This window comes from Homalodisca vitripennis, chromosome 6 (assembly GCF_021130785.1).
Source record: "Homalodisca vitripennis isolate AUS2020 chromosome 6, UT_GWSS_2.1, whole genome shotgun sequence".
Lineage (NCBI taxonomy): Eukaryota > Metazoa > Arthropoda > Insecta > Hemiptera > Cicadellidae > Homalodisca > Homalodisca vitripennis.
In genome coordinates, this window is record NC_060212.1 from 145,842,999 (window position 1) to 145,867,919 (window position 24,921).

The following is a 24,921-nucleotide window of genomic DNA, read 5'->3' on the forward strand; positions in this document are numbered from 1 at the left end:
GGGCAGTCATTGCATCTGTTTTGGCTGACAGTCTTTGTGATAACTCTTGATAGAAAGGTCCTAGAGACTTGAAAATGTGTACATAGGTTTCTCTTGGTACAAAGAACGCTATTGATTTTGAGGTTAAAAGGTCAAAGGGCAGTCATTGCATCTGTTTGGCTGACAGTCTTTTTGATAACTCTTGATAGAAAGGTCCTAGAGACTTGAAAATGTGTACAAAGTTTCTCTTGGTACAAAGAACGCTATTGATTTTGAGGTTAAAAGGTCAAAGGGCAGTCATTGCATCTGTTTGGCTGACAGTCTGTGTGATAACTCTTGATAAAAAGATCCTAGAGACTTGAAAATGTGTACATAGGTTTCTCTTGGTACAAAGAACGCTATTGATTTTGAGGTTAAAAGGTCAAAGGGCAGTCATTGCATCTGTTTGGCTGACAGTCTCTGTGATAACTCTTGGTAGAAAGGACCTTGGAACTTGGTGTAAAGTTTCCTTTGATCCAACCTATACTAGTACCAAATAGTACCTAGCAAACTTTTAATCCTGTTTGGTGTTTGAATCAAAAGGTAAAACCTCAGTCAGTTCATATGTCTGTCCATCTGTGTGATAACTCTTTTGTTACGTGCTGTCATGTTCTTCAATACTTTGCTGAATTGGTTTATTAAATAGATTTGTTCCCACCGAAACTGTAAGTATGTAAAACTGTAATCTGGCTATCACAATAGCTTTATATGTAATAACAGTAGAATAAAATTACAAATAAACTTTTAATAACATAAATCTTCATTTCATATCCAAATAGAAATCAAAACTTCAATACTTGGATTGGGTTTAATTGTTTTTACAGTCTCGGCCACAAAATCAGGCAGATGGCAATAAAATTTATTTATGCATACGGTTGCCCTGTTGATTTGGAGCAAGAAAAGTGGACTAAGGTCAACACTCCAGAAATATGTTGTAACACTGAATGTACAAACATTATTGCCTAGTCGAAGTGCCCAAAAATTTACATTCATCCCTTTCAACGTTAGAAATATTTGCTATTATGCTTCAAATGCAGTTTACAGTATTTCCTAGTTCATGAAACAGATGTGAGAAATTTTGTGGTCGTACAGTCTAAGGTATCAGACCTTGGAAATAGCGCAGGATTGATTCTGTCTGTGACTATGGCACTTTTTATCAGTATTTTTGACTTTTTACTATATCCCCCCCCTTACCCTTATTCTCTATGATACGGACCTTGACACATACCAGTGACTCATGAGGACAGGCAGAATAAGACTAAGAGAGAATTTTCTTCCTTTTTCTTGAAAAAAAGATCAAAATAAAAGGTTTAAAAACATTAGTTTTGGATCATTTCTTTAACTCTCCCATAGACAAAAAATTCCTGATCTTTTAATAAAGATCTTATTTTCTTACTGAAAATTACAATACAAAATGTTCAAGAATTAAATTTACTTTCTCAATGTTTACACTTAAAACTACATTTATGCATTTTTGTACTAACACAAAGTTTTTGATTAACACTCTATTCTGAATCCAGTGATGTACTTTTAACTCTAAAACTTAACCAAAAAATCAGTGATTCAGAAGAAAGTAAACAATTTCATGCTCTAAAATGGGTACAATTCAGAAATTGTTCTACTGACCTAATTTGTTTTGAGCTTTCTAACCCATAATTCATGCCAGTCACCTGATATCATGGACAAAACTCTAGATAATAATTTCATCACAAACCAATCCAAAGCATATTAAGTACAATATAACATTAATCTTAATGTGAATGTTGTGTTTAGCTCCAGTCCACCTTCCTCGTAGAGCAGTATCTGGAATCTGATGCTGTCAAAGACTTAACTCCTGGAATCTGGAGTCATGTTCATCTGAAGATGATCCAAATATAGTTGATGAAGAAGAATCTCAAAACAAACTCTTCACAACATCAGAGACACCTAGACCACAAAATAAAGTGTAATCTAGGAGACCTATTCACCTGGACTATATTATACTTTTTATATTTTGTAGTCCAAGTGTCTCTGATGTCGAAACGATATAAGAGTTCGTTTAGAGATTCTTCGTCACCAACAATTTTTGTAACTCTTCAAAGAGAAACATGACTCCAGATTCCAGGAGTCATGTTTTGTACCGGGTCAGCCCTGACTTTTAAAATCCCTGCACAAAAGAATCAGTGCTCTCTGCGTAGGAGAGTGAAAAGTCAGCAGTCTGTACTGCAGATAAGCCTTCTCCTCCCTGCATCCTTTCCTGTAGTGTACCGAGTTCCGACATGACAGGGAACAATTGTGTTGAATATGGTGGAAGGAGATGAACCCAGTGCCCTTCTCAATAACTTATATATTTTAGATATAGTTATACCCAATATTTTAAATATATTTTCTCGTAGCAGCTAACAATTGTGAGATAAACTTTTTTTTTTTTATTTAGGGGAATTTGGAGTCTGGGGGATGGACAGGCGGCTAGGTGGTATTGTTGTAACCAATCGGTCATGGGAAAGTTCAATACAATAGTTTATTAATTGATTTATTTTTAATTTTTTGAATATAATTTAAATAATCAAAGCTGGCTGGAGCATACAAGGCCTAATCCTCAGATCTCTGGGGAATTGCGAACGGGCTCAAAACTGAGCCCCGTTTTAGGTTCCAGAATACGATACCCAAATTATAATAAGAGTCAAGGGCCCATCGCCAGCACAATAATTTATTATAACTGCCCCAAAAAAAACTGCATGTACTGCTTTTTATCACAAGTTAAACACAACATTCACGTTGAATCAACCCTTTCCATCATAGCTACATTAATCCTAACGTTAAACTTACTGGAAGACCTAAGCCGAGCTAAGCTCATAAAAAAGACCTCTTACAATTTAAATTAAAAATATCAGTCATGCCTTAAGAGTAATTCTAAAATGTTTATGTTATGAGTTGTTATGGACACCAATTCTCTTCAGGAATGATTTTGCCCAAGTTGTGTTGAGTTTCAATGAACCTCCATTCTCTTCTAATAAAGCAGGTTCGTATTTATTAAGAATTTGTTTGGCTGTCGTTATGGCTAAAAACGAGGAAACTTTCTCGCCTGAACGAACAAGTTCTTTAAGACACTCTTGTACGATTTCATCATACTTTCCAAGCCGCAATGGCCGACCTCTCTGTGAGTATCCTAAACTTGTTACCTGACAATGTTTCTTTTTCATTAAATACTTTTCTTTCAGGCCTCTGGCTGTACTCTCCGGAACATCGTGACCCAAGATTTTTGCAAAATGTTGACAGGCCTTGATACTACCATGCTCAGCAGCATACTTTCCGATCTCGGCTCTTATTTCTGGGCTGTAAGCAGTGTAGGTACCACGCTTTTTTGAGCACTTCTCTTTTTTCTTAACCTGTTTTTTTACTGCCGGTTTCTTAGTTAATACTGTTTCCTCCGCTTCACTCGATTCTGAGTTTTTCGAGCTTAATTTGCTTAACATTTCTTGCTCTTTTTCATGTTCAGTGAGTAGTTCTGTCACCATCGGAATACTCTCCTGAGTGTACTCACCAGTGTTGAAACCTTCTTGTAAACTATGTCTACTAATCATTTCTTGACTCTCATCAACTTTTTGGGATTCTTTTTCGGGAATTATAGTCAGTAATGTTTGTTGCAGAGGCTGTGAAGTCGCCATAAAGTGTGATAGAAGAGGGTTACTTCTGTCCTGAGTCAACAACAGTGAATGCTGTGGAATAAGGCACGTTTGGGTTTGCTGACTTTGATGTGAAAGGGGGATGTTACTTATGGCAGTTTTCTCCGCGGACATCTTCAACAGAGCCATTGGATAAGGTGGAGGGGCAGACTGAGACATAGGCACTGGTGTGGGGAAGTTCTGCATCGTGTGGTAGTTAAAAGAACCATTGCTCTGAGAAGTGATGACCGAAGATGAGGCAGTGGTCTGGTAGCACACTGTGGTATTACCAGCCGAACAAGGGATTCAACTGATATAATGTTACAGGTGTGTTCTGAACCGGTTGAAAAGAATTGTACACATTCATTTGAGTTGGTTCCTGATTAACAGCACTCATCGATTCCACAGTTTGGTTCCCCTGAGTTGTCATTATTGGTTCAGATTGTTTCTGACACTTGTCTAAGTACGATTTATAAAACCTCTTGACAGTTCGTTCTTTCACCATCATTTGCAAACTTCTCAGAGAAATGTTCAACTGTGTCCTGTACAGAATGGTTACTGGCGTACTCCCCAATTTCCTCTTTGATTTTTGCTGTATATACCGTTTCCCTCTACAATTTTGCATCACTATTCTGTTTGAAATCGTTCCTCTTTGCCTGATTCACTTTCAACTGTCGTTCCTTCTGTTGCTTTGCACCATCTGACCTCTTGTTCAGGTACATTGTCTTGAACTTCCGAACCAGTGCCTGAGAGACGTCACGCTTGAGCCACTCTGAGAAGGATTTGGCCGCAGACTCCACACTGTAGTTTGCCGCAAACCGACCAATCTCCTCCTTCATGGCAGGTGTGAACGCGTTGTGCACCTTGACCAGGTTGCGGATAGTGCTCTCACTCACCATGGTCCCCAGCCGTTCCGAGAAGTAGCGCACTGCCTGGGGGTTACCGTGGGTGACCGCATATGCTGCCATCTGTTCCTGCAGCTCTGCAGTATACTTGTGGTACTTGCCGCGTCGGCGGCGTTCCTCCTTCGTAGCCATCAGCAACGCCTTCACAGCTGAGACTGTGCTCTCTCTCTCCTTCCAGCTGTCTGCTACCTGCACCTCAGGCTGGGTTGATAAAACTGTTGACATCTGCAAAATCAACATTACTGAAATGCAAAACTAAGAATACAAAATGATATTTACCTTGTGTTACAAGGAAATGTTATTTAATAATTCATACATAAAGAATGAGGATCTATGTACATTAAACCTGAATAAATAAACATGCCTTCATCACAATTAAATATTTATTCTATGAAGTCTATCAAACATATCCGTTCATTTATGTCCTGTAATCACAGCATTTCTTACCCTTTTAGGCTTAATGTAAGATGTCTAACCTCTGTGACATAGAATACTATACCTGAAGGCCATAAATAAGGAATCCACAATCAATGTTTGCTGCATTTCGTACTGTCCACATCTCAATAATGTTTTATAGAAAGCTATTTGACATTATTACTACTTGTTTCCTGACATTTTGTTCCTTTCCTCTTTGTTACATAAATTATCCTCTTTTTGTTTATTTATACACTTGTTCTTGTTCTACTAAGCTGTTAACTAATAATCAATGTTGCTTTGTTTACTGCCAACACGTAGACAAATGAGCAAATTTTTTATGTGGGTAAAGATAACTTTATGAATTAATAAATTTTTATGAAGTGATAAGAATTATTGGTTTGTTTTGTTTTTTTCCAAACAAAATTAAGATTTCGGTTCAAAATTCACAGCCTGTGTTAGAACATTCAAATATTAACATCTATTACAATTACACAAGGATATTAATACTGAATGGTGTGTTTTAATTATTAATGAGTTATTTAGTTTGACTATGGGTTATTCGTTGATTGACAGTGTAAAATCAAACTTTCATAAACGATTTACCAAAATGTTACTTCACTATTTTGTTGTTTTTAATTTAAATCTTATACGACTTTGTACAAATTTACACATGCCAAGCAACATCAAATATATTCTTTAACACCTCTAAATTTGTGCTTACAAGAATCTTTAGAGTCTATTTAATAACAAATTAAATAGAGGCAGCTCACAAATCACAAGTTATATATTAATTTCTAATTATAAACAATCTTCTTTGGCAAATAACCAGGAATTATCTTTAAAAAAAGATTGACAAACATCTTAAATTTAGGATTCAATAAGATGAACTGTTACAACTCAATTGTAATTAAACTAATGATGATTTCAAAAATATTGCAATGCCAGTAAGGATGTATTTACCATTCTTCGGTTTCGGTATTCTCTTCCTCGCCAGTAAATGTTTCCTGTGGCCAGCCTCGACCAGATGCTTCCGCTGGTGGATGCGGAACGAAATCTTCGATGTGAACACACAGCTACACTGCCTGCACTGAAAAATTTTCCACAAAAGTATTTTTATAAACTATTCACACCTTACTGTGGCACAAAGTTTAGTCAGATCTGATTAAAGAGCCAATCAGTTACCTGAATGACTCCAGTGTAAGGTTTCCTATGGCGGAGGTGATAACTGGGTTTGTTGCCATCGATGTTCTCCTTGTCATCATCGGGCGTCAGGAAGGCCAGAGGGTTATGGCTGAACAGAACTGAGAACGGAGACTCTGGGAACTTGTGATGACACCTCCTTCAGTTCACCTATACGGTACTGAAACAGTCATACACAGGAATCAGATAAAAAATAAGAATTTAAATATCATGGTGGCAGTCATTCCATCTGCAGTTTAAAGGAGAAATTTATAATTAAAACTTAAACACCTATTTAGTATTAAATTTTATAGTAATTGACAGTGAGTGCCATTCAATTCATTGAACAAAAATGGATGAAAGAGGTGCAGATTAATTCAAAATGGTTTGATAGACCAATATCTGATATTTAGTTTCTGAGAAGCAAAATTTTGACAGCAGTGTTTTAACTTAAGCGTTCTAGTGATATTTTGTGTTTAACTCAAATTTAATTGCTTGCATTTGTTTACAAAATGAGTTATCTGCAAAGTAAGACTAATACTCAAAATCAGTATCAATCAATTAGTTTACTTTTATAGCTCTTAATCAGTTTATAAAAGTGTGTCAATTCTAGTCCAACCTATCGATTTGAATAGTCACAAATATGAATATTACAAACTGTAAAATGTGTTTTTCAAAGGATTAGAAAATTTTTTACTTGGTAATAACACATCTGGTACTAAGAGTAATTAGGATGTGCTAGCAGTTGCCAATATACTATCCCGTGTCATAAATTTTTATTTATTTTCTTCATAACTTTATTTTTAATTCACTGTTATACTTTTTATATTGTAATAAACAAGTTCTTTTATACTTTAAAATGGGAAAACTACTAGTTCTCACTGAGACATAGCAGATAAAGTGTGTACATACTGTTAATAGTGTTAAAAAGTAAATAGGAAAAACATTTAATTTCATATTTTATTAAGTATGGGAATACCAAAATAAGGATGATATTTCTGTAATATTACTGAAATAAATACTTTACAAATTGTTGTAACCATTTAATATACTGCATGTAGTGAAATATTGCAAAAATAAGCATTTTTGTGTTTTTTTTTTTATATTATAGCTGAAATAAACAGTTTACACATTGTTCTAACCATATAATATATGTATGTAGTAAAATATCAAGTTAATCATATAATATATTGTATATAGTAAAAAATCAAGTTAATCCTATAATATATTGTATATAGTAAAAAAATCAAATTAATCATATAATATATTGTATATAGTAAAATATCAAGTAAAAGTAAGCAACTTTTATAATGTTTTATACAGTTGTTTAAGGGTTTAAAAAAATTTAAAATTATTGTATAAACATAGTGAGTGAGAAAAAACATTCAAAGAATGTTACCAATCATTACAAAGTGGATAGTATCACAACTTAGAGGCAAGACACTGAATCTGACCTGCAGGAAACTTCACAAAGGGAAGTATTAACTAACTGTCATTCGGGAAAAAAATCGATACATTTGTGACAAATAGTGGAAAGACAGAGTGGGGACAAACATACAACTCACAAATGTTTTTCCAGATAAGTCAGGGGTGCCCAACCTTTTTTTTACCCAAGGGCCACATTGTAAAGCCTTTATGGCCAGGCGGGCCAACATCCCAGGGGATTTGGAACCCCAAACAAAACGTATTGCCCGGGGTTTGTTCCAGAAATCTTGTGCAAAATATGAGTTTTAAGGTTATTTGGCCCTTGTTTCCTGATTATTGTAATTTCTTATTATTTATTAGTTGTTAGGTAAAGATTTATAATATATTATGTTTTTTAGGTTCTTTTAGTAGAAATAAATATAAAACCAAACTTTTGGATGTTTGCTCTAATTCTGAGGGAACAATAAAAAAGTCTCCAATACATTGAATTCATTGATTTTTAAATTAATCCTACTAGGATACTAGGACATACAAATTACGTGGCGAGTGGTGACCTTGAGTTGGGTAGGGGTTACGTCGCCGCACCGCACGCTGTGCCGTGCCGTGCTTTACGCTCGCTCTATTCGCCAGCCGGCAGCCACCACCGTAGTCAGTGAAATCTGTCTGCAACTACTTTACTTCTTTCAACACTCATACTCCACCAAATGAATACGGCTCGTTTCTACGTGAAATCGGCTGTGAACTGCTTGGTTCTCAAAATTTGTATTTATTTCATATTTCAAATGCTTGTAAACAAATTTGGTTGTTTTGGCAACAAGGCGGCCACATAAAACTGACTCGCGGGCCGAATCTGGCCGCGGGCCGTAGGTTGGGCAGCCCTGAGTCAGAGCGTTAGAAAACCAGCTGAATACAGAGAACGAAATCAAATAACTAGGACTGATCCCAAGCAGGTACATACACAACCGCCACCTTGATTGAAAAAAGATGGTGAGGTGGTAAAAAACCTGACCTGCGGTGAGACTTTTGCAGCAGAAAAGTGAAGATAATATTTACTGGTCACTGTTATGTTGAGAATGATGTGCATGCACAACTAGAGGTGGATGTCTGACCTGGAAGAGGTAGTGATCGAGGTATTTATCCCACTTGATGGGATAGACCTGCACCAGACGCTCCAGTAGCGGGCTCTACCCAGTGACAAGACGGACGTTGCGACTCCACATGTTCCACCGTGGCTGACGAGAACATTCTCTCCCCATTTCATGACCTGAGGCAGCCAACAATAATCTTTCCTGTTGCTTTGTGCATAGTAATTTCTATTGTCTATTGACCGAGTTATGACTACATTAGTAACCCTAATAATATATATTATAAACAGGGGTTAGTTTCTACAGAAAATTGTAATTGTTTTGTAAACAGAAATTAAGATAACAACGTCATATAAATTAGAAGTATATATTTCACAACTCCATTTTACATCATAATAGTCCTAGGATGCCATTAGATAAACTGAAAAAACCATCTACTATAAATCACTCAACAATATATTTATACATTACAGCATTTTTATAAATTATTCTTCAAAAACCTGAATGGTTTGAGCATTAAGTAATGAAAGGTAGTTATGAATAGGAAATTCACATTGATAATACGATAATCCAATATTCAATATTATATTGTTTAGAACTGTTATCAATCTTGACTATTTGTGAAGAAAAATTATGTTTCAATCCCTGGTGCAATACATTTTACCTCAATATATATCAGAAAACTTTGCAAAACCAGTTCTTTATACAGAAAAATCATGAAAGTTATGTTTCCTTCAACATAGTTGTATTTCATACTTTTTTAAATTTTTTTTAGAATTTTATTGTCATTTGTCAATTTTACATTGCTATAGACAACATCAAGCAATAAAATGCGTAATACATTACACTATACAAAAACACATACTATGCATTATGTTAATTTTAAAAACATAATAATATAATTAGCCTAAACATGATAAAGTGTAAGACTAAGGTAAAGTCCACACTGCCCAAAGGCCTGTAGCATCAAGACACATTGAAGTGCTATATATAAACATGGAAAGAATACTAGTAATAGATTTAGGTCAGCCCAAACAGAATAAGCCATCTTCAGAGAGTGAGAAAAACTGCCACACATCCACCTAGTCTAAGGTAGATTAATATTAGTTGTAAAAAATTCCTCAAGTGAATAAAAAGGCCTTACTTATAAGCCACATGATATGACCATGAATATATCCTGTTACACACCACAGCCATATTTGAAAAAGTTTTTATTATATGGGTATTAAACTTTACAATAAATTGCCTAACAATTTCAAACCAAATGCCACAAGTTGAATTCTTAGATAGAATAAAAGTATGTTTGTCTGAAAGGCATACTACAAGATTTCTGAATTTCTAAATGACAAAAACATAATAATCTAGTTATGAAGATTAAGTGTTTTCTCCTTAAGAAACGTAATTTAATATAATAAAAAATTCAATAATTGATCTCCATTTTGTTATTTAAATATGTTATATTGTTAGCAATTTTATTGTTTGATTTGTTAATGGTTTTATTAATTTTATTGTTCTACTAATTTTACTGTTTTATTTGTTAATTGTTTTACTAATTAATTGTTTTATTTGTTAATTGTTTAACTAATTTTATTATTTTATTTTGTTAATTAGTTTAATGAATTATTGTTATTCACGTTATGGTGTACAACAATATTTTAATGTTATCTGACTCAGGAATGCTTTACAAAATAAATGTTTTGGACATAGGTTTTAATAATGTTATTATGTTTATAGTTAATTTATTTCATAGCTGAAAATGTTAATACTGTTATTTATATTAGAGCTTATTTTTTTGTTAGAAAATCATTTTAGTTAGAATCTTGTTCTTGTTAAATTTATTACTACTAACAAATGGGAGACCGAAAAAAAGGGAAATTTCTGACTATGTCATCTGTCTTACCAGCATAGCTGGATCTTGTAAGATGTAGTAGGACAATAAAACATTCATTCATTCATGACAATTTTTACATGCATATGGTTGAAGTTCTAAACTTCTGAACTCTTGTGGTAGGTTGTTAAAACACTTAATTTGCAAATGCCTGTGACGAACTATAGTGTTGTATGGCCTGGAAGAAGGTATCCTGGTCAAAAACCCACTCCAAGCTACTTAACTGGTTTAGAACAGTTTTACTTTCACGTTCAACTTTTTCAATGTGATTTCAAAATTGATTCTGTTTTATCAGTATTGACTTCTAGATTGTTACAATTTAACCAAGAATAAGCAACCTCTATTACCTCATCACTATGTGTTTTTATAAATCAAAAGTTTAAAAATTCCGTCTTCATAAGAATAATTTTCCATCAAAAATATTACTTTATGAACATGTATTGCTAATTAAAGATTATGTGTATAAAGAAACTCATATTTTTACTGTCTGTTTAACATAGAAGAAATCGAAACCCTCTGTAAGTAATTTAATTGTGCAACTAAGACCTTACAGATAACAAATACTGACCCTGGCTGAGTACTCGTCAGAGACAGCTTCGCACAGGTCCTGTGAACAGTTGACCAGTGAGCATCGAGCGAAACCCGTAGTTACAGAACGAGCTGAACACAAAACTCTGCCAAGGTGGGTTTAGGGTGTCCGCTGGCAGGCACAGCCTTGGCACAGCACCACCGCGAGTCTGGGTCAGCCATTGTCAGGAATGTACTCGTTACGGTTGCATGTCTTCTTGTATGGCCCATGCATTTGCACTTCCACCTATAATTGCAGGACAGAATTAGAATATACCCGCTAAATTTAAAAAGAAATAAACTAATTAATCAATAAAGTTGACATCAAAGAACAGGAATTTGTCTTTTTAATCACTTTACTAATTTGTGACCATTAAAAACTCATTACTAGTGAATCAATAGTTTTTGAAAAATGTTTTTCTTTAAACAAACACTCTAAATTTTACATTACAAAAAATTAATATTTAATGTTCTCATTGAATCAGCATGCCAAAAAGTTAAATTCCAGAGTTTTTGTTTTTAAAACCACTTTATTCAACTCTGAACTCCAAAGGTTTAATGGCAGCGTATTATAGACTGATTTACATCTTAAGGCTATGGTATAGAAATCTGGGTATACAAAAACTAGGAGGAACGCCCTGGTCTTTAAACTTCAACGAAGAGGTGCATATCTAACTGACACATAAACGGTCAGGAATTATAACTAGCATGCTGTGCGTTAACTCCATGCTGAATATCTCTAAGATATGTACTGAATAAAACAAACCTTTATTCTCCACTGAACTAAGGAATACAGGTCACACAATAGGTCTGCATGCATTAACCAACCACTGACAACAGTCCAAAAATTCGTTTTCCCTATTTTGTTACATAAAAATTAGTTTATACTAAATTTAATTGATTGTTAATGATTTCTTATATAAGACAATTTTTAATATAGATAATTGGTGACAAGAAGGACTAAAGCTTCCTTATTGTAGTCAGTTATCCTTATACTTAATATGCATCCAGCGGTTTTACAGACTGTGCTGTTTTGCACAGTCCATGTACAGTAATTTTTGTTAGTAAAATTAAGAAAAAAACTTAAATCTATCTGAAAACTTCAAAGAGATTTATGTAAACAATCAAATACCCAATGAATGAAAGCAGAAGAATCTAATCCAAAATGCAGTTTTTAAAATGGGCAACACCAATATTGATTGCAAACAATGAGGAACATAGTCATCTGCTTAGCCTTGATACCAATTCAGATCAATAAAAAGTATAAAAAACCACCGCTGTTAATAATTAATTATCAAATTTCCACCACTTCATTTCTCTCAAGTTTCATGAAGTTCATTGACATAAAAGTTGTAAATAAAAAAAGTCACTCCTCAGTTCGCTGAGGCAGAGGAGGTAAAACTGGTTTAAAAACAATGTATTCAGATTAAATTCAAACAAAACTCTCCAATAAATATAAAGTTTTTATTTTTTGTGAGGCCTTTCGTACCTTCATGACTACATCTTCCGGACTCACACAACTGAATAAATGTAATATAATAACAATAGTAACATAAAACAATTTTGTACTAAATAAAAACATATGTCATTAAAAATACAAAGAGGTAATATTGTATGACTTCAAACTGGACACTCTTTTTCAAATGCAAAATTATTAAAAGAAGTACAAAATAAAATAAATTCCTTGATGCATATGAAACAATGTTTATAAAAAAAGAACCAAATTAATCTGGTAAACAACGAACCTGGGCCTTTTCCAAAATTCACTGTTACTTTATTTGATTTAACTAAATATAAACTTTATTTTTATATATACATATAACATACTGTGCTGTCATAGAATATTACCTCTTTGTATTTTTAAATGACATATGTTTTTATTTAGTACAAAATTGTTTATGTTACTATTGTTATTCTTACTTTTATTCAGTTGTGTGAGTCCGAAAGATTGTACTCATTGAGTACGAAAGGCTTCACAAAAATAAAAACTTTATAATATTGGAGAGTTTGTTTGAATTGATAGATAATTTCCAATAAGACAAGAGCTTCAAGAATGTATTCAGATGTATTCTATGAGGTAATGTAATGGGGGTGAAGTTCAACTTTCACCAGCAATCACCCAGTTGGGGTGGTCTGATAGGTGCTATGTTTGCCGGCCTTCAAGTTCACATCATGACTCAATTTGTAAAATAGTCTTAGAGGATAAACGTTGTTATAAAAATTAGAAAAATATTGAGATTTTTTAAAACATGCTTTTAAACCTACCCCCATATCACAAACTAAAACTCCTGTGTGTACTGTATACGGTACTGGAATGAGCCTAATTGGTGAGACAACAAAGCTGCTATTTCTTCTTACTTCTTTCTATCTTACCTTCTCCATAACTCGAACTGCACTGTGAACTGGTGGAGTGTAAGGAGCAGGGTCCTCTACATCCTCTGAGTCCTCACTCTCCTCCCGTTCCTCCTCCATCCTTCTCGCACTCCGCCTCACACCCACCGGCTCTAGCCGTGGGGGTCCGAGCACTTTGTTCACACTTCTTCACAAAACTCACTACATCAGTGTACATTCCTCGCCAGAAGTACTTCATGTGCTGTTTGTTGAAACATTTTCTTCACACCCAGGTGAATTCCTGCCAAACAATTTTCAATATTAAAAGAATTCTTCTAAAATGAACATCAAAATCAACACCATCTCTGTACATTCTAGCTGTAATACGTATACAAAAGGTTCATGTATTGTAAATATATTTATACAGAAAAATTTTATTTTGCAAACAACACAAAGTGAACAAAAACATTTTAGTAGTCTTAGTGAAGGCTTAAACATTGTTCTAATGAAAGTTATTGAAACTCAAGATCTCTTCAACACAGCCAACTCTTAGGTAATGGAGTAATTATTTCATTTAAACACAATTAGTGCAGTCATTGAAAGCATTGTTGGTCCGAATTTTTTTTACTGTGAACGAATTGAATAAAATTTTGGAATTAGGTTCATTTTTTACCCTTAACTTCCAAAAGTGAAAAATGATTTGAACTCCGCAACCCACCTGGGGGTTTGCCACCTTCGGGACGTGAATTTATTTTTTTTTAAACAAACCTCGGATATCAATAGAATGCTCTAATTTTATGCAAAAAATCATCTATAATGTTTTTCGAACAAACCAATTAAATTTTCAAGTTATTGGCATAATTGAAAATTCGCGCATTTTGTTTTTTTTTTCAATCGGTTTTTTGCAAATATCTCCCAAAAAATATACGTTTTATCGAAAAATTTTATAAGGACACCAATTGTAGCACGGTAAAAAACAATGAACAATATTTGTTTTTATAAAGAATTCTAAAGTGCCAATATTAAGGATATTCAAAAATCAAAGCCGGTTTTTTATTTTGTCTGAAATTTATATCGATGTGGTCAATGCCATCTATTGGAGCAGGTGCATTTTAGACATTCTGATAAAAAAGAGTTTTATAGTGCTTAAAATAAGATTTTTAGATGAGCACTATCTTAAAAAGTCGTTTGCACGTAAAATAAGTGAGCTGTATTGCATATTAAGAGATTAAAATTCTTACATTTACGTTGTTTCAATTTTTTTTTTAACATCAAGGGGTTTCATAAGTTCCATTTCCACCCAATAAAATTTAAAAATATAAATATTCCACCTTAGAATCAACTTTATTATGAAGAGTTTGATAGTTTGTTATCAATTTTGGCTGCTTAAATCCAGGACTAATTAATTTTCAATTAAAAAGTCACGATTAAAAAAAATAGTTATAAATTTTATAAAAAAAACAACACTCTATATTTTCTTAATATCTTCAAAAACGACACATTCGAAAATAAAAGTTAGGTACGTAAAATTTAGGTATATGTTCTGACAAATAATTTGAATTTTTGATTTTTCTCGTAAAACAAATAAATTGACGGAAAAATATGATTGTTTAAAAGGCGCGTTGGCCCAGCGCAATCAACAGCCTCTTCTATAAGCCTTTAACCTTTCCACCCCGTTTGAAAGAAAAAAAGGGTTTTACTATATATTGCAATGAAGGATGTGTAGCTTTAATTAACTTTACAATGGTTTTTTATATAATTGTGGGATAGCATGAAAATTGAAGGAGTTATGGTCAACAAAACTTATCATATTTTTTTATACCTTAGTAAACTGAAAATTTCGGACTTGTGAAATATTTGGAGGGCATGTGTAAAAGCCCAAAACTATTGTTAATGTGTTTATATATATACATAATATGGCTTTATATTTTTGGAAACGGTTAGGCATGAATACATACGCCAATTCTTTTATATGTACTATATAACACATTTGAGTAAATTTTGTATCTAATTTGTAAATATTTTATCCAATAAATGGCGATTTTTTACTCTAATTTAAATTATTTTTAAATAATATGTAATCATATATATTTACTGTTTTAAATTTAGGGGTAGTTTTCAAGGGTAGAAATAAAGCTTCTTAAGAATATGATAATCATTTTCGAAGATAGTTGTGTGGAATAATTATTTAAATTCTTTTCATTTTATATATAAAAAATTTTTTGAACAATTTTTATATCCAAGGGGTACATTTTCAAGGGTTGGGCTTGAAAGGGGGTTAAAAATTGTGATAATTATTATTAGAAAATTATGAAAATATGACTAACTCTATACTTACCATCTTTTATATCATACCAAAGTATTTTTGGTAGTGAGTTCTTTTCAATTTTAGGGGTGGTTTGCAAGGAACACACCACCCAAAACACACTCAAGAAAAAAAGGTTGTAGAGATGTTCATAGGGGTTTGAATAATGATTTTAATATGAGGGAAATTGTGTTATTAAAACAACTTTAAAATTTCACCACTTAGACTATTAAACATGTTTTCTAGCTCGATTAAATGGCTCAATGGTCGATTTTTTGTCCATGTAAGGGGCTTGTTTACACCTCTAAAAAAAATATTGCGGAGAGTTCTGATCATTTTCACTGTTTGAAGTTAAGGGTAAGGATGAGCCTAATTCCAAAAATTTATGCAAATTCGGGGTTCACAGTTAAAAAAATTCGGAGGTTAAGACCGGTATTTTTTCGCTTCATTGGACTGCACTAAATTTGGCTGTCCCCATAAAAACATTTGTAAAACTGCACAGGTTTAAACATAAATTTTACTCAGGGTCGAGTTTACAAACAGAAAGAATGATGCGTCAATGTAAAACCTTTTATTCATGAGAAACAGTTGTGAGTCATTAATGCATTTACATTAGTAATTTCTATTCATTAAAGTCATTAACATCATATGGTTAAGCACTGGAAAAATATTACATTTAAACTGAGACTGGTACACCACTTCATGTTTGGGACACAAATTTTAATATTTTTGTGAAACATTTAGGGACAAATTTTCTGCCTTAATAAAAACATAATTACAAAAAAGAAGTTCATCAAATTCACTACTCCTTCACTAATGTGTGTAATGCGATAAGAGAAAGTGGCTTTGCAAACGTTCCTGTTCTATATTTAATTTCTTTACAAAATGGGATACCCACAATTGATTTCAGTTGTACGTAACAGGACCTATGCTTATTTTGTTATCTTTACCAGTTTCCTCTGACAACATGGATATCAGAGAGCATATCCTCTTGTTGATCCTTCCTCATGATAACTTCCTTCGGTTTGTTTTCTGTTGTGGTACAATTTACCATTCATGCACCTGCAAACATACAAATGCACTTACTGTTTTTCTATTATCGACCATTTTAAAATTATACTAGCAGTTACCCTCTGCTTTGGACGCAATATTCAAGTGAATTATATTTCCGATGCCAAAGTTGTGTTTGCCTTGTTGCCACTTAAATTTTAAAAAGATCAAAGAACAGATCTAAAAAATTTATTATTACACAATAAACTTAATTTACACATACATTAATTATTTATCAATGTAAAATGGAAGTGTGCAAAAATAAGTGTCTGTGATTGATTATGAACAAAAAAAAACTATGCTACACACAGAGACAAAACTAAATGCAAGATTAGTCAAGCTGAGTCAAACGTAAATCATTGTTTGCTGGCTTTGCTGTGAATATGGCTTTTATATAATACACAACACCACAGGCTTAAATTTTAGTGGTTGCTTACTTATTACAGCTTATTTATAAAACTTCACAAAATTAATAAGAAAATTGTAGTTTTTTTCTAGAACATCCACTGACAGCTGTAGTGAAAATGTAAGCAACAAATTTACAAGGCCAAATTACAACGTGGACACAGCCAGAGTGGCATACATAAATTGTTTCACGTAGACTGTACATACAGTTTCATACCCCGACTAAAAACAATTTTATAAACAGTTGAGAGAAGTCAGCAGCACAGATTTGTGTCTTTGGTTGATTTTAATGATACCAATATGTGCCGCTAATTGTGGTTAAAAAAAACATGTGATATAAATATGCACCAGCTGGACTAATTTAAAGGGAAATAATATGTTATAGTGTACAAATCAAACGTGTCACTATTGAATTTGGTTCATATATAAGATCAAGTTTGCAGTTAAAATGTTATAAATCTACAATTTTTATTAAAAACATTCCAGTAAGTTCACCAACCAAATAATTCTGAGCCCGTTTTCTTCAAACATTTCTTGTAATTTTCAGAGACACCAGGAGGATATTGCTCTGAGATGAGGAGGTTCTGAATCTCAAGGAAGTAGTCAAAGCCCTCTGCCGGGTAAGTGGGTTCAGACTTCGGAGGCGTTGTCTTCTCCTGGGTCGACAGCGGAGAGATCATCCAGGACAGGAGCTGGGGTGGAGGCGGAGACAGGGGCAGGGTAAGATGGAGAGGTGGCCAACAACGGAAGGGAAGGATTATTGAGATAGGGAGTGGAGGAAGGGTAATGATGCAAGGGTGGCGTAGTGACAGTCATAGGCTGGTACAAGGTGTGTTGTTGCAGTTGTTGACTTGGCTCGTAACTGATTGTCTGGAACAGCCGGGAAACTTAAACTAAATTTAATAGCGGCAATGTTTAGTTAATTCCTTATTTTAATTTATAATAATAATAATCACCATAGTTAAACATTAAATTATACATTTTAATCAATCTAATTACTTCTTCCCCTTCCATTCAGAAAATTTTTGTTTTAGAACTACTCCATACAATTATACAGTAATTTAATATATGCATAACTATACTATATATATAATTGTAATGGCAATATTTTTTTTTAGATACCTATTTGAACTATCTGTGTTTTAATTTGTGATTCAATGTTTCATCACTTGAGTTACAACTTATTTCACTATTATCCTGATATTACCCACTTCGCAACTATTAATTAACTCTCTAACTGGTATACGTAAATTCTTTCCCATCACTCTCACAAAATTGAGTGATGTGCAAAAGTATTAAAAACGTGGTGATACGCTAGCAGCAAGTGCCAACTTCCTAATCCATTGTAGAATAATTAATTTGGAAGCTATTTTCTACCACTTACTGGACAAAGGTATTCTCAGACCAGCAGCAAATGAAGACAGAGTGATTTCTTTTTACTGGGTATTACCCCACAATGATTTTCCCCTTTAAATAGTGTCTTCGAGTAACACAACTGAAAGCTTTTACTATTTAAAAATATTAAACCACAGATTTCATCTCTTTTAAGTATCAAGACTCCAACTGTGGATTTTATTTAAACTAAAGATTCGATCAATAGCTGTACCCCTTAGCGAGCCACAAATAAATAATCAAAACTACTCCTAAGAGCCATATACCTTTAAAAATAAAAAAATTCCCACAATCAAATCCAATTTGTTTTTATAATTCTTATAATCATAAGAGGTAATAAAACGACAAATTTTTTTTCACTCTTTATTGTTAATTTACAGCCAAAAAATGGTAGAATCATAATTTCACTGAAAAAATTTTATTTTGACATTCTGACGTCACGTAATAATACATAAACTACACTGTACATTGATTAACATCAAAAAGATAAATACGCGGGTTCGAAAATGGAAGGGTGAATTAAACACCTAATCCCATTGGAAGGCTACAGACAGACTGAGCGCGCGTCAGTAGACGTCGTTGGCTCTGCGGTGAGACTATGGAACATCCGCGCCGCCCGCCATTTTGCTGCTCGAACCAAGAGCCGTGACCTTCAAAATAGACACAAACGGTTGTCCCTTGTTTAACAGTTTTTACTAAGTTTGTTACCCAGAAAATGCTTTTAAATATTATTTTTTTTTTAAATTGCTTTTGCGTCAAGTAGACGTCGTTGGCTTTTAGCGCTAGTTTAGGCATGACGTCTAGTAACGTCATTGGCTCGGAAAGGGGTTAACACCACAAGGCATTGGTTTCATTGTACTCACTTGAATAAACCTACAATTACTAACGCCCACCAAGGATAAACCTCAACCCAACATAAAAAAGAGATCTTTCTAGAGTAGTACATCCTCAATAATTAAGAAAACTGAAATAAATAAATCCTACAATGTTTGATCCAACGGTGTAACAAGGTTTAAACATACTACACAATAAAATGACAGCTAATACTACCTGAGAGTACTGTATCGGCTGTAGCTGGGTCAGATGTTGGTGCTGTATCCTGGGGGAGGGTTCTGACTGATGCACTGGACAGGAGTTGCCAGTTGGTTGTCCACAGGATCCAGTTCGACATGGCAGCTGTGTACACACAACTGTTTGTCTTGCCCAAGTCACATGATGTATCTGTTCAGAAAAGTTTCTCCTTGAAGAAGGCTTACAAGGTTGATAAAAGTTAAAGAGGATGACTGATGGGAATTGGTGAGGATCCCTATTACAGACGGTTGTTAGCCTGGACATAAGGGCCTGCCACTCTTAACCACTTTGACTGGAGACACATACTACTGCATACATATTCTAGATCATAGTCTACTATAATATATTACAACCCAGTAGTATATAGCTTAGCCAGTAAAATCGATATAGCTTCGAAAATAGGCAGGACCTAAGAAATTAGGGTTGTAATATAATACAGAAGACCTTGTTTAGAATGTATATGCAGAGTTTTGTTAAAATCAGCTCGTTCATTTTTGAGGTACGGAACAATCCATAGGTTTTTTCTCATGTTGGCCTTTAAGATAATATATAATTCCAAAAACTGTTGCTTCTAATGCTGGTTATAAAAATATATTACGTAGACTTAAAATCTGTATTGGAATTTCAGTTAAGAAGGGTCTACAGAGCTTGATTTGTATTTTGTTTATTCATTTTCAAATTATAAAATTAATGTTGCTTTTATAAGGGATTGGTCCAGGAACTAGGTTTGGAGTATTTCGGAATTTAGGTTAGCATTCAAGTCTCAAGATTTGATTTTTTTATGGATGGAATCTATGAGAAGGTTCACACAGCTAATAAATAGTGCAAGCTGTATCGTGAGAGTAGTCCAAATTACTCAGTTAAAGGGAAGCCACAGTGAAGGTTTTAACCTAAACTCCTACATCTGTATTATAGCATACACCAAGTCTATTGTACAGTAGTTTAACAAATTTAGTAGCAGATGTCTTAGATGCATGAATGTATCATGACTAGCAGTCACGATTACCTCAATTAGGTACTTGACCTTAACCTAAAAGGTACCTGATGATGAATTTTGAAATGTACATTGTATGAAATAAAAATACATCAAAAAAGTGTTAAAAAAGGTTTATTATTGCATATATATATTTATCAAACTAACTTCTCGAGGCTACATCGCTCTTATACCTATTCAGAAATAGTCTAAGGCTAACAGGGAAGGTGGTCATACCTATAGCTTCGTTTTGGGACAAGAGATGTGACAGTTTATACGGTTAAAGTTACATACATAGTTAGTTATTGTATCAATTAACGTTATATCGGTTTATTGTTTAAGTCTTACTTTGGGTTGGTAAGTTTGGTTTATTTCTCGAATAAGAAAACTTGGTTAGAAGTGGAAAACTGGAGCAAAAATATATGGTGGAAGGAAGGAATGGTAATAAGTGATGGGGACTATTGACTTACTTTTTACACACAACACTAGTGACTAGTTCCAACTACCATTCAAAACACCTGGACTAGGACTGGTCCGTGAAAACTAGTCGACTTGTTTTTCTTGTCCTTGACACGAAAGTCTACTGTTTGCCAGTGATAATTCACAGTCATCAGTCGGGAAATTGCCTCTTATAGTTCACCCCCCCCCCCCCACCCCCCCCCCCCCCCACCCCCCCCCCCCCCCACCCCCCCCCCCCCCCACCCCCCCCCCCCCCCACCCCCCCCCCCCCCCACCCCCCAGCTCCTTTAAGCACATCTACTAAAAACCATCTCTGGAAACTTACAAAAGGACCATTCACCAAAAGGAATTTATACGTGCCCCTAACCTCTATTGCCTAACATACAAATGTATGTTATACAAGTAAAACTTGATAAACATATGGTTAGGTATGATAAACATGTGGACTGATGATTCCCAAGGAAAGTATATGGTATTCCTGACAAAGATATATCTAATCATTGTAAATCATGTGTGTAAAGCCACAATTTCTAGCTTTTGTAACAACATCGGTTTAAGAATCCAAAAAGAAGTCAGTCAACTTAACTTTAAAACCAATAAAACTGCTTGCCTATACGACTTTCATACATTGATCCTACAGTTGGATACTAAATCCCATGAAAAAAGGAGAGCGTCTCTAACGTTTTACTAGCAAACATTTGTTGCTGATATTCTGTCGAGGATGGACTACAGTTGGATTTCAGGTTTGATCTTTAAAGGCAGCGATCCACATGGCTGATTCGGTTAAGCTAGGTATGGTCTCTGTAGCACCCAGTGTCCAAGTGGAAAACAACGTCATAATTATGGGACATACCAAAATACACGAAATATGTTGGATAAGAATGAAATAGAAACCATTATTACGTGCCACATAAACTGTAAATGCTTTTTTCTCTTAAATAGGACAGAGAAACTTGAAACTATTACTATTAATCGGGGGCGTGGAGAGGAAAATTCAAAATCTAGGTGTTTTTACTTACAAAAAAAAAGGAGGATATGGGGGGGTAACCTTGTTTTTAAATGCCTTTGTCAAAGTAAAAATTATTAAAATAGTATTTTTCCTAAACCTAGTTGCAAAAACACTGCAGGATGTATATCACATGCTCTAAAGATGACTAACAAATGACTTTTCATGAAGCTGTGCTCTCTAGAGAGAAAAATATAAAGAAAGAACCTCTCTGTAAACAGAATTTATGCACCAGTGGCTTCTTACCAAATCCTAGTACTACAGCAAGGAATTATGAAATGTCCTTTTATCTTATCTTAAATATTATCAGGGAAAAGTTCTCAGGGAAACAACTGTTTTTTTAGGTATGCTTGTGTCTGCTACTCTAGTCCAGATCGGTCAGGAAAAATCTTCTTTGTAAAATAAATTCCATCAACTTCTTTGTTTGAAGGTTATTACTTTTTGTACGATGGGAAGGATTGTGATACGGAAATAGGATTTTTGCCGGACATTTGCCATCGTTTTTTAGTGAAAACAATTAAATTAGTAATCACTACGTTTCCGAGATCTGCAATCTGATCTCTTTCTTCAGGGTTAAAGAAACTATCCTAATACATAATTATTACAAAAATACCTAGGTTTAAAATAAAAACCAAAACTCCTTACCCCAAAAGCCGTTGTGGCAACGCCTAAGTCAGGAATCACAACCTACATTCGTTGTTTGTCAACTTCAATAACTCTATTAACCATTGCACTTAATAAAAATAACTATACAAAAACACTTAATCACTTAAAACTGAATCTACGGGAAGTTTATCAGGTCCACAATACGTCCTTCACTCGTCTACTAACCACCTACGAACATGACCAGAGGGTCTAGCCAATGGTGATCGTCACCGGCTGGCCTAAAAACAAAGAGTGGCGGGAATATTAAAAGGGAAGGTGGGGACAGGGAAATGGGCCCCTTTCCAGTTTATTATTGGTTCATGCGGAGATGAACTATCTTAATAAACCATAATTGTGACTCCGCCAATTGGTTTTTTTTTTATTGCAAATATCTGATCCGTTTGGATACTTTTTGGTTTTCTCTTTAGTTCAAATTTTTTTTAGAATTGGCAACCAATAGCGGGCTCTAATTCTCGACTGATGGTTGACTGATTGGTTGGTCTGCCCATATTTAAAGGTATGTTCGCCTTCCAATTAGGACCGCTTATAGTAGTTAGTGAAAGTTGACTAAACAATCATTGTAGTGTTGTGATTCCTGATCTTAGGGGCGGTGCCACAACGGCTTTGGTTAAGAAGATTTGTTTTTAATTTTAAACCTAGTTCTGTAAATATTATTGTATTAGGTTAGTTCTCTTACCTGAAAGAGGAAGAGATCAGATTGCCAGGGACTTCTCGAAAACGTTAGTGTTTACTAAATTATAATTGTTTTCACTGCAACGATGGCAAATGTCCGGGGAAAAAAAAATATCCTATTTCCTTCCTTCAAAAATTTCCCATCAGAATAAAACCAGAGTAGGGAAGTTAATTCGTAATAAGAAACTGTGAATAATAAAACCACGTACACCAATCACTTAAAAATTTTTATAAGTTTTATAGGTTTTCAATAGCAAGATTTGATAGTTTTCACTTGTTATGGAGGAGTAATAATGGTTTGATTCTTAAACTGCCATGTTTGTTATATTAATTGTAACAACTTGTTATAAACGTAATCAGGGCTTGAATATAAACTTACTAAAAACGATAAATTACTCATATTACTCAACATAAAAATCACATTGTAAGATGTAAATACAAAGACGCATGTAACCTGCTTTCATAACTTGTAAGTGCTGTCCCACCCACAGGAACTTGATATCCTAGGAAACTTGAGAGCTGAGGGTCAGAAGGGTTTTTTTTAAGTGGGGATTGTCGACAGTTAGAGAAGGTGACGAAGGATAGATTGGCATGATGACCCTGAGCGTCCGGCGGCATGTGTTGGGCTGCGGGTACCGATGTGGTATGGCGTGGATCTGTCGTTTGATCATTGTTGTTACCGTCTCTCCTGACGGGGTTACTGATAGGTTCCTGGGATTAGGACAACCGCAGATCAAGTAGTGTAAGATAAAAGTAATTCATGATTTTTGGATGTAATAATAATACTTTTCCTGTACATCAAAACTTTTTATAAACAAGGAAGAAAAAACCTTGTTAGACAGTACATGTTTTCTGATGTGTAACGGACGAAGACGGGGACTTGGGAATTAGATAAATCAGTAAAACCTAGTTGGCCGCCAAAAAATTCTGATTTTAAATTTTAATCTTTCACATTAATAATTATTACATAATATACTATTCACATTCCCTAAACTGGTAATTTTATATAAATATATTAATCCACTCCATTCAGCAGAAAAAACAGTATTAGTTTTACAAAAATTTAAGATTTTAGAGGGGAAAACATAGGGGGCAAAACATCGGAAGCGGACGCGTTACGAGTTTAGTAGAGTACCGGGCAGAATATCTCACACTCACTCCAACGTCATACGTTTTTCGCTACAAATTTAAATTTTTTGTTAAAATGGCGGACTAGACTCCCGTACCGGCTGCTGCTCCCAAAACGATTTTTACTTGGGCGATCAACACAGAGGTCATATGAAATGGATCTACAGCGTTGGCCAGGTACACAGACTGGAGGTCAGCAGATATCAGCAAATTCCTCCAGCCAGCTGGCCAGTAAAGCTGCCCCACGGGTATCGGTGGCTTACTTCCGCTTTAATCTAACTTCCAGTTGAGAATCAACTAGGAAAACATATTACCGGAGAAGCATAGCAACTATT

The 24,921-nt window shown here is 34.3% G+C and overlaps 1 protein-coding gene across 1 annotated transcript; it reads right to left on the bottom strand.

Moving 5' to 3' along the window:
- Positions 1–548: 548 nt before the first annotated feature.
- Positions 549–19,856, bottom strand: LOC124365592. The gene is given in 11 exon segments (XM_046821585.1): positions 549–3,960; positions 4,278–4,809; positions 5,945–6,071; positions 6,167–6,323; positions 11,214–11,375; positions 13,579–13,721; positions 13,723–13,794; positions 16,729–16,791; positions 16,793–16,845; positions 17,734–18,089; positions 19,662–19,856. Coding segments are annotated over 10 exon segments (2,511 nt in total). The 5' UTR covers positions 17,900–18,089; positions 19,662–19,856; the 3' UTR covers positions 549–2,924.
- Positions 19,857–24,921: the final 5,065 nt, after the last annotated feature.